Raw genomic sequence first — 14,265 nt, 5'->3', positions numbered from 1 at the left:
ACTTCGATTTCACTTGCATGTCTGCATACTGAAATGAGCAGAATATAAAGGAAGGGACGGTTGTTTTTTTTCTTACAAAAATTTCGTACAAAATCTAGTGCTTTTAAATAGCGAATATTTTCACGTGGGATTGCAAGACAGGTAATGGAAAGGCTTACATGAATAGCCCTCATAGGGTAATGATCATCTTTAAAGGAACACTGCTTCAGATAACTTTCTGGACCATTGCTGTAGTGCTGTTCTGGAACTCCTGCTTGATCAGTAGAAGTGACAAATTTTGTCTGAAACGTCTTCTCTTAGCTTAGCTTAACACTACAGTTAAATCCAAAAATAATGGCCCAAGCAACTATAAAATTCTCTGTAATGAAAGCAAACACATGGAGTCAGAGAACAAGTGCCTTTCGCACAGCATATTGAAGTGGTGGTGTGAGAGCAGACAGCTTAAACTGCCCTAGTTAAAGTTTGCATTGCCAAATGCAGACTGCAGTCACCCTTTCCAAAATACACAAAAAGGGTCTCGTGTCAGAGACCCAAATTTTTCCGGAATTGTTCTACTGTTCCACAACCTCCAATGTGAGGTGGTGGTGTGAGTGTGGCACTTGCCTCTGGCACACCACCAGGGTTGCTCCTCGGACTGCCCTAACCTCTTTGAAACAAATTTTGTTTTGTCTCCTCACTACTGTGATCTGGGGCTTGTCCAGACAGTAGTTAATGCTAGCATTTTATGGTAAAAATTCAATGCCCACTAGCTCTTACTGCACACCTATGCTTTGCATGAGAGCATTTTTAGATGTTCACACACAAGTTAGTAAAGTCAGTTATGTCAGCTGGTCTGTGACAGCCACATATAAAACAGCTACTGCAGATCAGCTAGCATTCAATAACTTATTACCTCTCTTAGCAACTCTGTTTTATGTGCTTGCCTGTACCCTTGTACCAAGGGTAATGCCCTGAGGTTCCTCTAGAAGAATGTTTGTATGAGTGAGCATAATGGTTTTGAATCACTATTAAAAAAGAAAATAAATTGTGTTTTCTTCTAAGATTTTTCTAAAATATGCTGCTAGTTCTCTACTTCCCATTTTGTAGTCTGAAGTTGCCAGAGCAGATGTTCTGTTCTTGCATCTGTAGTTCTCTAACTGTCTGAATTTCAGATTTAAAAGAGAAAGTATCTCACAAATGTTTAAAAAAAAAAAAAAATCACATTTACATGTGAAAGAAGTTTCATGTGTCAACTGTTTGTCTGAGTCGCCAAAGATAAATCCAGGGTGCTGTTTATTTAGTGTATAGTATATTTACTATCCATGCAACACAGAGCTGATAAGCACATAGTTTATGCTGTCTTGTAATCATATTGCCTATCGTTATCTTGAACTATTGCTGGTAGGAAATACAGAATGTGTGATTTAACATATAAATGCTGCTCTAATATGGATTTTTCAATTGACTTTACAGTACCATAACAGCTTGGGGAAAAGATCATGAAAAAGATGCTTTTGAACACATAGTGACACAGTTTTCTTCAGTGCCTGTATCTGTGGTTAGTGACAGCTACGACATTTACAATGCTTGTGAAAAAATATGGGGTGATGACTTAAGGCATATAATTGAAGCCCGAAGTCCAGAGGCACCACTTATTATTAGACCAGATTCTGGGAATCCCCTTGACACTGTTTTAAAGGTAATTCTTTCTTGAAGTCATTTGTATACAAGATTGGGAAGGGCAATTGTTTGTTTTGTTAATTACCGGCAAACAAATGTAGGAAACATAATGCTCTAACTTGGTATGCATAGTATACAGTTGACGCTGGATAACTTGGACTTATGAAAAATGTAAACATTTACCTCATCTCAATATACATATGGAAACTCTTCTGCAGTCTGAATAGTTTAATCTTTTTTGTCAAACCTGTTCTTGCATACCATTCTTGAAGCTTTTACAACAGTTACCAGTTTTGCTGGTATAATGATTCTATAAAGAGAAACTTTCATCACTTAATAACAAATAAAATGGGAAGCAACTTGAGTATTAATAAATGCCAGGCCAATAAGACTTCTTACCACCAAGTTTAGGTATCTTGGCATCCTGTATTAATGTAATTCACCATTTTATGCTACGAATACAAGTTCAGCACTCTTCTCCCTTTTGTAAGATGTGCATTTAAGTCAGTGGCACATGACCTCCAAGTTGAAAAATGCTTCTTGCCTCGTAGCTCTTTAGAGAGCGTAATGATTGTTGCAGTTCTATAATAAAAGCTGTTGATACCTCTGAATTTGAGTAGCTGTCAGCACTGTTTTAGTAAGAGAGTAGGGGAGATTTTAGTTATGTTGGTACTGTATCAAATCAGATCCATACAGCTTTAACCCTTTTTTTTTTTCCTTTGGGACAAGTGACATATCACAAATAGGAAGTTTGAATAATCTTTATCAGAGCTGATAAGAAACACTCCAAAGTGTTTCATTTTGATTATTGGTGGCTAACAAAATCGCAGAAAGCTGAAAGCCTCATCCACCGTCTTAAGGGAGCTCAAAAGAAGAGCAGAATCTTCAGCTGACACATTTAATATCAAAAACTCGCAGCAGCCAAAGAGAGAAAGGAGGGAAGCATGGTTCTGATCAGCTCTCGGGTGCAAGTTCATAAAGGCCATATGGTCTGTGACTGCTCTAATCTTATGGCTTCCACCACGATGGCTGGCATGTTTTTTGTTGGTGTGGCTATGTGGATAGATTTAGAGCAGGATATGTGGGTATATTTATGGATTTTTCTTTTTTTTTTGAGAGAGAGAGCGAGCATGACTCAAATGTGGAAATTGTGTTTCTTTGTTGGAATGGCAGGTTTTTGTTTTTATTTTGAACTGTCTCCCTTCTCTTTTCAATAGGTCTTGGAGATCTTAGGGAAGAAGTTTCCCATTACAGAGAACTCAAAGGGCTACAAGTTGCTGCCACCATATCTCAGAGTTATTCAAGGGGATGGTGTGGATATCAACACATTGCAAGAGGTAGGAGATCCTGTTCATGTGTCAGGGTGACACTGGCAATGTTGATATTTAGTCTGGACTTTGTTATGACGAGTCAGATGTTGCAGCAGAGACTGCTGACCCCACCCTGCCCTTCATTGCAGACACTGGCAGTGATATCCTAATGTGTAAAACAAATTCATTAAAACTCTACAGGGAATTATTAAGTATAAAAAAACTAAAAGGCGTTTCCTAATCCCCCTGTTGTAACCCTTCTTCTCCCACTGTTTCTCCTTTTGTTTGCTTTCATCCTGCTTGTCAAGTCTAATTCAGATCAAAACCTGGCAGCGTTTGGTCCTTTCATTGATATCTAAGGCACACTGCATGATTGCTGTGCTATAGCAATAGTAGTAATTGACTGGTTTGGCTCATTAGTTATGTACCATCTGAAGTGTCCTTCCACTCAAATATTAAAGGTGTAGTTTTGAAGGAGACTTTTTAAAAACAAGGGTGAGAGAGGAAAGTTCATTGATTTGGCAACTAGTGGAATAAAGATTGTTGAAAGCCCAGAAAATACGTATAACAGATTAGACAGTAGTCTGAGTCAAATACAATTTCATCGAGACAAAAAATGGTTATTTAGTAGATGCTGCATGCTTGAAACTAGTCACAAAGTCACCAATATTGACTAGATGGAGATACTAGGTAATATAATGTGGTTACAAAGGTACAGACTGCAGTAATCACAGATGATGAGGGGCACGTAAAAGGAGGAGGACTTGACTTTATCAGGTTTGTCCAGGATCATTCATTTTCAGCTGCATTAGAGTTCAAAAACAGAAATAAGTTGGATAAATTTAAGATGAATTTTACTTGATTTTATTGATGCTTGTCTTAGCTTTCTAGATTGACACATCTTTAGATTCTTCTTAACAAAGTTGACTTTTGCTGCTCCTCAAAATTAGGATTGAGAGAGACATCAGGCTTGTTTTTTAGTTAGTCTGAAACTGTCTGCATATCTAACATGGGCACATAATGTGAACCTCAATGACAGAACTCAAATTTGTCACTCAGATCCTTAAAGAGCAGTTAATATTGTTGCCTGATATGCCAACTGTAGTGCAGTCACGCACCACAGTTTTGTTCGTCCTCTAATAGCCTTTAAAGCAAATTCTATTTTACTTTTTTTTGTCCCATGTGGCTTTTTGAGAATATACAACTGTACTAATGTGCTTACACAAGCATGAGAGGTTAATAGCTGGAAAGAAAGCCTTATCATTAAATACTAGGGGAAGAGACTCTCTTTTTTCTTTTTTTTTGTTTTTTCTTTCTTTTTTTTCTCTTTTCCTGATTTTTTTTTTCCTTCCTCCTTTTCCTTGTTCTCAGCAACTGTTTAACAGGACTGATGCCTGTGTTGGGCAAAGTATGTTGTGGTTGAGATTTTCATGAGTCATGACAGGAAAGAAACTGGACTATTAATTCTTCCTTGTAAGGAACTCAAAGGTTGCTTTCTGTAAGCTATACTGGACAAAATTAAAGGATGCTCATACAGCATCAATTGTAATCAAAATATTAAAACTAGGATTTAAAATCTTTACATTAGAGGAAAAAATGCACTGCTCTCTAAGTTCTAAGTAGAGCAGGAAAATAATTCCAGCAGCTAATGGGAGAGGATAAGAAACAGAAGGAGCTTTGTTCAGATGATCTGCCTGTTTACATATTTTCCTCATCAAACTGTAACTGATTATAAGGAAAAATCTACCTGCGATACGTAGTAGAAGAGAGTTGAAGATCCAGTTCCACAAGACGTACAGAGCAGACATAACTCGCTGCTGCCTAGTGTCCGCCTTCTCATCTCTTGCTGACTCTGTAATCTTGCTGCGCACCTCATGTCAGCTTTGGTCATTGAACCGCTGGTCATTAAACTAATTTAGCCCACACGTGTAGCAGTAAACTAACTCAGCCAAGTGATCAGTTTTGTGGTTTAGTGAATTAAATTGGCCCAAAAAAGGGGCCAGTGCTCACCAGCACAATACAGGAGAGAAAATGAACTGTTGTTTTGAGCTGGGAGAATCAGGCAGGAAGGAAACACTTCTCATTTGACATCAGCAAGTTATGTTGGAGCAAAAAGACCATGATCTTGCAGCCTAATTTTAGTCATTTTTAAATTTCATGGGTCTCTTTATCCTATTATGTCAGCAAAACCATGGTTACCATGCTGACTTTTGGAAGACTTGTAATAGCTTGTCATTTGGGGGGGGGGGACACCAAACCACCCCAAAATCAACCCAACCCTGAAGTATAATTCATCCTTTTCAAAAAGGAATTTACATGAACAAATATGAATGTATTGTTGTGGCATCTTCCCCCCCCCCCACTTTACAGCCTATGCAAGTGATTATTCTAATTGCTCCATATCAGTCTTAGATTCTAGGCATGATTTATTGTTATAGACCAGATGAAAGGTAATGGGTATAATAGGAAAATCTAGAATGAGTAATGACTGACCAGTCTCATTTAACTATCCAAACTAGCTGAAACAACAATATAGAAAACAACTCAGAGTATAAACTGGATTTTAAAATTCTTTGTTTTAATAGGGGATGCTGGTAGAACAGGTAAGGAACCTTTTCTGACTTTCTTCTAGCATTTTCACTTTTTAAAATCATTCCAATCTGCTAACTCCACAATATACTACACTTTCAAAGGATTTTCTTTGAACATTCAATTTCCAGATGTCTTTAAATTTTTATACAAAGAAAATCCTCTAATCTGGAGTCACAGCTGATATATTAATCATGCTCATAATGGTCAGAGGAAGCTGGTAAAAACCTTGACACCTGAACTGTTCTCCCTGTATAGGTTTGAAAGTGTGAGACAAGAAATTCTTCTGTATTGTTTTCCTTTGTGGGAGGCTTCATTTGTTTCAGATCTCCCCCTTTCCGTCTTCCCTGTTACTGCTGCTGTTTGCCATCTCTTCCCCATACCTAAGGAAGCTGTTATCTGGGCCTCTGCTGCGAGTCACTGGTACAGTCAGAGCTGTCTTTCAACTTAGTCTCGATTCCCTTTCCCTTTCCCTTTCCGCCAAAGATCAGTCTGAGTAAGGAAATCCCTTGGGAGAGAGTGGAAAAGTAGAAGCCAGTTCTTCACGTAAGTGAGGAGTTGTGCCTGTGGCACAAGATGAACAAACCGTCTGTAAATGAGAGCAGGAACACTAGCTCAGTGGGACCTCACGTTTCTTCTCACCCAGGCAAGAAGGTTAAGCGGCCATGGCCCAGCTACGCTATACTTGTGCTAGCATCTGTTAACCTACAAGTATCGGTGAACATGAAGTCTAAGCATCACGTACCTTGGTAGGATGTTGTTTGTACCAGGTAGTTTGTGCTACATCTTGCAGGTATGTTCAAGCGAGTTCAATGTCAGACCTGATCTATAAAACTGGATAAGGAAAGGAGCAGAATAGATTGGGTCAGGCTTGGCCAGCAGTTCACATGGCTTCAGGCTTGGTCAGCATCTGGACAGAACTTGATCAGAGTCCAGGTGGAGTTTACCTACATTTGCCTTTTGAAAAGACAGTGTAGATGAGCAGAGTCCATATCCAGGCCCAGTCAAGTCTGGTTTCTTAAGGTACTATTGAGCCTTATGCTTAAGGAGAGGGTATACAAAATCCCTTTTCTTACCCTTCCTTTGTCATCTTCAGTTACTTCTGAGATGCTTAAGGGAGAATTTCACTCATTTCAATCCTTTATCCTCCCTGGGTACCCCTTTTAACTGCTTCCAGGAGAACCTAATCACCTGAAAATACGGATTCCTTTTGTGTACGGTCTCTGTCTGAAAGGATATGATGGCTAATGCTAAAATTCACAGGATTGTCACATATTGAGGGGGTATTTTTTCAGGATAAAAACCTTCCAAAGGGTTCCCTTAAGTGAAGGTCATGGTGGTAGGGCCTGAGATTTGTTTTGCTTGGCTTCTTGGATGAGGCTGAATAAGCTGGTACCATTAGAATGATGGAAACTCACTGATGAGATCTCTACCGGGGAAATCTCCGCTAAAAATGTAGCGGGAGGGTGTTCAGAGCATACCCTCAGAAGGTTATGGCTCTGCAGTCTGCCTCTCCTGTTGGCTGGCCTCTGGCTGGCCTCTGTCGGGCATTCAGACTTTGAGAGTATCTGAAGAGACAGTCTGCATGTGACTAAATGGATAAACAAAATACTAGTATACTCTTTTGTTTACATTAGTTAGCCATTTGCCACTGTGTGAAATTGTAATTGTCTTTTTTTTTTTTTCCCCTACAAAACTTTATTTTTGCTTTAGTTGTCCCTTAAAAAAGTGGCTTGACATCAGTAGCTCCTGAAACAGTCCTGTTCAATGTTACTCTGGCATTTCCTTTTGATGCAGGAGGCTGAGAGTGCACAAAAGATTACCAGACTTGTGATGATGTTGATTTTTTGAAATTCTGCACTGTTCCCCATAGATTATGTCCTTCCATTTTGCTTCTCATCTTCCTTTTTTTCTGGATGGATGGGATTTTGCTATTTCACCCACTGAAGTTTTCTCACCCGCTTTTGTTAGTAAAATGGTTAGGAGATAGGAGTTCAAACACTCTCTTATTGGAGCTATAACCATCATTTCAGGCTGTCATAAGGGTGACAAGTCAAGGAAACAAATCTTGGCCATGTATGAGCATGACTAAACTAGCACCCATTACTCCAGGCTAGAGGATGTCATGTTTGTCTGGATAGAATGAGGGTGGGGGGAAATGATGTAATAAGTTTTAACTTGACTGTTGATAGCAGTGCAGTTCACGTTGATCTGTATCTGCCTGAGAAGGTGGCAAAGCAAACTTTTTGAGCAGCTTTATGTATTTCCATTTCCCATCTTCGAAATTGCTAATCTAATTCTAGTCAATGTGATTTTCAGAACTGCTCTGTGGAAGTCATTGGTCAAAGTGGGTAATAACTTTCTGGAGTTGATGAGCAAGGTGACTGCTTTGTTTCAGGATACATGCTATCCTTTGAGGTCTTTCCATAATTCTGAGAAATCGGAGGGCTCTGAAATACTCCCGTGAAGTCTTTTATTTTCTTTAGAGCTCTGATTGTCTGGGCATTGCATTACCGTGCTACCCTAGTTTGGAAAACGTATATGCTGGCATGATAATGCTTTTACAGCAAAAACTTTCTATAATTATGCCATGCTGGAATCACAAATAAAAATGCAAACAGTGTGCCAAGTATTGACAGAATTGTTATGCACATCTCCTGGAAACTGAATGTTAGTTGGTTTAATTGTCTGTAAAAGCATCTTGTTTAAGTAGTATATATTTTTATGGAAAAATGGCATGGCCTGAAAGTATGCTCCATCATCATTTTCTTTTTCTTATTAGATTGTGGAGGGAATGAAGAAGAATAAATGGAGTATTGAGAATATTGCCTTTGGATCTGGTGGAGCTTTGTTGCAGAAACTAACCAGAGATCTCTTAAACTGTTCCTTCAAATGTAGTTACGTGGTGACCAACGGTCTCGGGGTATGTCTTTGTACAACATCTACCATTATGTTTTCAACAGAGGCCTCCCCACTTCAAAACCTGTCTGACATTTCCTGTTACGTTACCGCCATCTGCATTAGGTACGCAAGCCCCACAAAGCCCTTTCCTTTTAAAAAAATACTCTTTTCATTTTAGGTAAATGTCTTCAAGGATCCGGTTGCTGATCCGAACAAGAGGTCAAAGAAAGGCAGACTGTCGTTGCATAGGACACCTGCTGGAGATTACGTGACGCTTGAAGAAGGCAAGGGAGATCTTGAAGAGTATGGACAGGTATGAATTTTCAAAATGTATTACTTCATTCTTCATGCAAAAATATACTGAGAAAAAGCAGTCTTACAACTTCATTTCAGAATTTATTTTTTATTGTCTTTTTGTTCAACTCCCATCTTACTACCTCAGAAGTGTCCCCAAATTCAGTAAGAATGTTAGAATGCCAGTAGAATGTTCAGGCTTTACAATTAGAGATCTTTCTCTTTTGTTTGTCTTCAGAAACAAGAGAACATTGCTGCTTTTTCCCAAAACTAATGTCTCAATGTTGCAGAATATATGCTAGCCAAGCAGTTTTGTATGGGCTATATTGCACAATTTGAGTAGTGACCTGAGTTGGAGGTGGGAGAGGGACAGACATAACTAAAACTTGTTTCTACTTCCCCACTGAGATTTTTAAGTAGTTCCTTCAGGTGTTAATTCTCTGTATGTGGAGTAGTTGCCCAGTTTTCAAAGATGTAAATTTAAACCAGGAATTCAGTTTCCCTGTTAATTCTTTACAATTGCAAAATGAAATGCTATTTCAATAAAATAAGCACAAACTTTATGCCAATGTCAGACTTTCAGTTTGATATCTCTTACATTTTCAGTGTGCAAGCAATGAAATGTTTAACTGCATGTTGAGTGTCTTCCTGAATTAAGAGGATTGAAAATAAGTTATCAAATTGCTCTTCAGCCTTTAGAAGCTGGAAGTTTCTTAAGTTTTCTGGTATAAAGAAGCACATTTCTGTGCTACTCGGCAAAGGGGTGCTACTAGCCATACTGTTTTATGCAACAGTAAGCATAAAACAGATCTCTCTGAGAAATTTCAAGACGGAAAACAAACTGAGTTATATACACTGTAGATAATGTGCTGTGGATGCAAAGATCTAAGAAAAAAGACTTTCAAAGTTATATATACACATATGCATGTGTATATGTTTGTGATGAACATTCTCATATACATGTATCTATATATGTATATGAAGAGAGGGAGGGACCTAATGGTGAGAAATCTCTTCAAAACAAATCACAAGACTTTCGCTCTGAAATTAGGCAATATATAGTTCCTTCATTTTTGACAGGTGAAATAATTCATTAAGAAATTTTCTGTCCTGGGATATTAGAGAGGGTCATTTGGGTGGTACAGGTTCTGGGGCTTCCTGGGAAATGACATGGAAATGTACTCTTTTGTGGGCCTGTTTCCCTAAAGCCACAGGTCCTTGCAATAAGTCATCAAGCATAGCGACTGCTCAACATTTGCTTTTGTGCTAACTTTTCTGTACAAAGCTGTGCTTATTGTTCTTTCAGTGTGCTGTTTGCAAGCACTTTTTGAAACACTGTTTTACAAAATATATGTGCAAAGGGGACTGCAAAGAAAGTTTGGTGGTGTTTTTTTTTTCTTTTCATAGTTGCTCTAGAGGAAATAAAGACTTCATTTAAACCTCTGTAATTGAATTGTATTTAATTGGTTGAGCATCTCCTTTCTTACTAGCTGCTCTAGCAGGGTATATTTGGCATTTGTGTTTTTGGCTTTGCCCAGATGTGGACAACTCACTTTAGGGACTGCTTGGCGCAAAGCTTCTGTCTGTGCACAGGATGGCCTAAATCCTTTCTTCTGTCTAACTATTAGTGAAAGGTGCCAGAAGAAGCTGTAAAGATTTAGTATCTTGACAGTCTAAAGCTCTACTCTTACCAGGCTTGATTTGGGTCTCACTTTTGAATTTGTGTAACCTATGTTGTTTGTTCCTTTGCCAAATCACTCTTGCTAAAACAGTGGTGTTTCTTGCAGGATCTCCTTCATACAGTATTTAAGAATGGAAAGGTAACGAAGTCATATTCATTTGATGAAGTAAGACAAAATGCCAGGCTGAAGAACAGTGAACTAGAAGTGACGTCTCACTAAGTTTCATTCCATGTCTGTGTATGTGTGCGTGTAACAAGTACGTACTGCATAGCTACTGGGTTTATTGTACAGATTTGTGTGTTTGTGTTCTATGACATTGTAGCCAAATTATTTGTTGGTTTATGGACATACTGCCCTATCTTTTGTCAGTCTTTAGAAAAGATGAAATCAGGAAATGGTACTTACATTGTAAAACATATTTAATGCTAAAGTGTGATTTTTAGGGCCCTTTGCCAGTAGTGATTCAATCTGGTATTGATCTTTTCACAAATGAGACAGAGCTGAGAAACTTTTTTATATATAACAGAATATCACAAAATGGATTTACATAAAATTATCATGATTGCTTTATGTTTATATTTAACTTGTATTTTTGTACAAACAAGATTGTGTAAAATATATTTAAAGTTTCAATAATTAAGTCTTTCCAACTTTTCATGATTTTTATGAGCACAGACTTTCAAGAAAATATTTGGGGGGGGGAATCCATTGCCTTTTGTCCATTAATCAGCAAATAAAACATGGCCTTAAAGTTTGTTGTGACATTGTACCATTTGACGACTAAATCAGGACTCGTATCTCCTTAAGATCCCATAGAATTGCTGACCTCACCGTTTCTTGTAGTTGTCTGTATTAGTAAATGTGCATTAAAGAAAATTACTGTTCTTACTAGAAGGTTTAGGTACTACAGACCTTGCTGGCACTGTAAGGTATGTAAATGAAATGCCAAATTTGAAAGGATTCTTTACTGCAACTTAACTTGCCAAGTCTATCCCACTTGGCATATGCACCTCAATATTTTAAGAGTAAAGTTTTTAAGAGATCTCCTCTTCCACTATAGAATATATGTGTAAAATACTGAAATATGGAAGCGGTGTATTTTAAAGTAATGACACTTCTGGGTTTATTTTTCATATACTGTAAGTGACGACTTTAAAGCAAAATACTGGACTAGGTAGTGCACTTTTTTACTTTTTTGTATTTTTTTCATTGATTTGCCTTTTGTCAAGACTGGATGTTAAATTGTAAAAATGTTTAACTATTTTTGTTAACAACTTTAATAAAACTTTATGCTAGCCAAACTCCTACATGAATGGCAGACCTGTTTCCCCTTCTTGCCCCATCTCATTGGGGCAAGGAGGCGCTTTTATTTTCCAGAGGGTAACTGTAAAACAATATGTTTGAGAGATACTTTTGAACTGTCTGCACTTGGTTGTATTTGCTCTCTGCATATGCTTGATTTTAATATCTGCTGGAAAACAGAATGGTTGAGGATTTTATTTGAGAAGCTATGTAGTAACCTCTGAAATGTTTGGTAGTACTGTAGGATGGCTCTCACTAGAAAAGTACCTCCCTTACTTAAAAAACAAAAGCAAATGGTTCCTGTGTTATGCTGGTGACCAACTATCAGCCAATGGCTTTATATACTGATGTAATTAATGCTTCTAATTAGTAAATGATGTTACAGAAAAATGTTAGGGGTCCTCTAAAATAATTTAAGCCTACGAAATTTTATAAAACATGCTTTTAAAGGAAGATTGAAAAGCCATACTTCATTGTTCTTATTCTCTCGCCAAAAAGGGCCACATCAAAGCACCCATAGTATTTCCAGGGTTTGTGGTTAAGACATTTATGCCCAGTCTCAATAGTTCTTGTTGATAAAAACTTGTTTTCCACTTGTAGTGTATGTAATTATACATTTAAGTGATGTATTGTTTCAAAAATAGTGCTTTAGTAAGACTCTAAATGCTGACCTTTCACACTGAGGAACTGCCTTCCCTTTGCTATTAATGATATTGTTTGGCCAGAAAAGATTTTAAATCTGGACCTAGGATCAGTAGCAGGTAAATAGTACAGAGCCTATTTCACTCCTCTACGTGTGTACTAGGGAATTTTATGATGTATGGTTTAAAAAACAATAAAGTAAATGCTGCTTTCATTCTGTACCAATAAAAATTTTGATAACTATTGACTACCCATAACTGATATTTTTGTACTTGAGAACTGAGGATATACTGTGGAAGCACTGTTTTCTTGTGTACCATGAAATATATTAGTAATTGTTCTGTATTGTCTAAAACTTTTAGCTTATTAGTTGGAGATTTGAAGCAAATTGTCTACTATTGCATGTCGCTTTCAGAAAGTTGTCATGTCACTCATTTTATTAAATGTTAATAACTTAAAAAAAAAAAAGAAAAACACCTGGTGCTATTCAGACCTGAATATGTCTCTGTGTTTGGCAGTTTGACATTCTGGGCATCTAGGAGTTGGCAGAAATTACTGCAGTGCTTGAACCATACAATATCCTAATTCTTCCACATGAAAGCAAACAGCATGTTTAAGTTTGCTTTAAACTACTAGATTTGTAGTTGTTGATATATTTTAATTATCCCTATTTCATAATATAATACAATACAGTATTTGTATTTAAAAATAGGAATTGGGAGTTTCGTGTTAATACTCTTATTTGTAATCATATTTAGCATAAGAAATGGATTTTATAAGGCTATTTTTTTTCTTGAGCTGCATGATTATGAAAAGATGCTTTTTTGGTACCTTGAAAGATCTGAGGAGAGAACAGAAGAGTGCTTAACTGTTTGGTTTGCCAAAATCAAAACGAAGCTGAAACAGTTTTTTCTTATAGGTTTTTACATTCCTTCTTAATCTGTTTAGTGAAGAATAAATATTCCTCACTTAAATCCTCTGTTAAAGTAATTTTAATGTACTTGGCACCAAATACCGGTATGTAATACACATGGAAATAAAGTTTAGTTCTGGCAGTGAAAATAATAGCCATTTGACCGTGTCTTAAAGTTGTAATGTTGGGCATCAGATTTCATTCCTGTGCGCTCTGTTGCCAAACACAGACTGGAGCATAGCTGTGCTGTCATTAGTCGTCTGTAGGAGAGCTGCTCAGTTGGCTTGCATGCTGTTTGTGGTTAAGTGATTGAATTTACAGTCAGCTCAGTTGAAGAGAAGGGGGTGGCTTTTAGGCTGTGAACACACTTGTGCTTCAGCATCTTGCGTGTTTGTGCTGAAAAATGAAGTACTTGGAAGTGAATTTGATAAAAGGAATTAGCCTTTATTTATATTTCACATAATCCTTTCTCAAATAAAGATTCATTGTTTAAATCTTACTTCTAAAGCTACTAAAAATGCTTGTTTAAAAGCAAATTAACCAAAAATGTTGCAGCCTTTAGTTCACTTAAGTATCTGTCAAAAAATGCCAGCTCTTCAACAGAGAGAATGTCTCATGTCCCTTTGGACAGGATTTTCATAATTGGAAGAAGTTACACTTTTAACTCCTATGTAACTTTAAATTGCAGAGGGTACCTTACAAACACAGATGCTGTTAGTATGGGCGTATAAGGCACCTAGTGTAAAGATTATTTACCGTCATTTGTTGCTGGTCCCTTCAAGTTATACTGTAATATAAAAAGGGGCTCCTGTAGCCTACAATAATGGCCTTTTAGCACTCAAATTCAAAGTCTCTGTTACATTATCTTTACAGAGAACACGCACAGCCTAAGTGGTAGGCAAGGCCTCTTCCTCCTCCTCTCCATGCTGGTAAAAACCTCCAGCTGCAACACTCCAGCTTTTCTCACTCATAA

At 37.5% G+C, this 14,265-nt stretch overlaps 1 protein-coding gene across 2 annotated transcripts in view; it reads left to right on the top strand.

Annotated features, from left to right (window-relative positions):
- NAMPT (nicotinamide phosphoribosyltransferase) overlaps positions 1-13,450 on the top strand; it is a 32,468-nt gene extending 19,018 nt beyond the window's left edge. Inside the window, exons 7-12 of one of the 2 annotated variants that reach the window (XM_076328592.1) lie at positions 1,453-1,678; positions 2,877-2,996; positions 5,555-5,572; positions 8,341-8,481; positions 8,638-8,772; positions 10,541-13,450. In XM_076328592.1, the coding sequence (XP_076184707.1) occupies positions 1,453-1,678; positions 2,877-2,996; positions 5,555-5,572; positions 8,341-8,481; positions 8,638-8,772; positions 10,541-10,654 (754 nt within the window). In that variant the 3' untranslated portion in view covers positions 10,655-13,450. The remainder of the gene's footprint in view (positions 1-1,452; positions 1,679-2,876; positions 2,997-5,554; positions 5,573-8,340; positions 8,482-8,637; positions 8,773-10,540) is intronic. The other variant, XM_076328599.1, reaches the window with a different exon arrangement.
- Positions 13,451-14,265: the final 815 nt, after the last annotated feature.

The sequence above is a fragment of the Aptenodytes patagonicus genome, chromosome 1, assembly GCF_965638725.1.
Source record: "Aptenodytes patagonicus chromosome 1, bAptPat1.pri.cur, whole genome shotgun sequence".
Classification (NCBI taxonomy): Eukaryota; Metazoa; Chordata; class Aves; order Sphenisciformes; family Spheniscidae; genus Aptenodytes; species Aptenodytes patagonicus.
The sequence above is the reverse complement of the archived record's forward strand: the minus strand, read 5'-3'. Positions and strand labels throughout refer to the sequence as shown.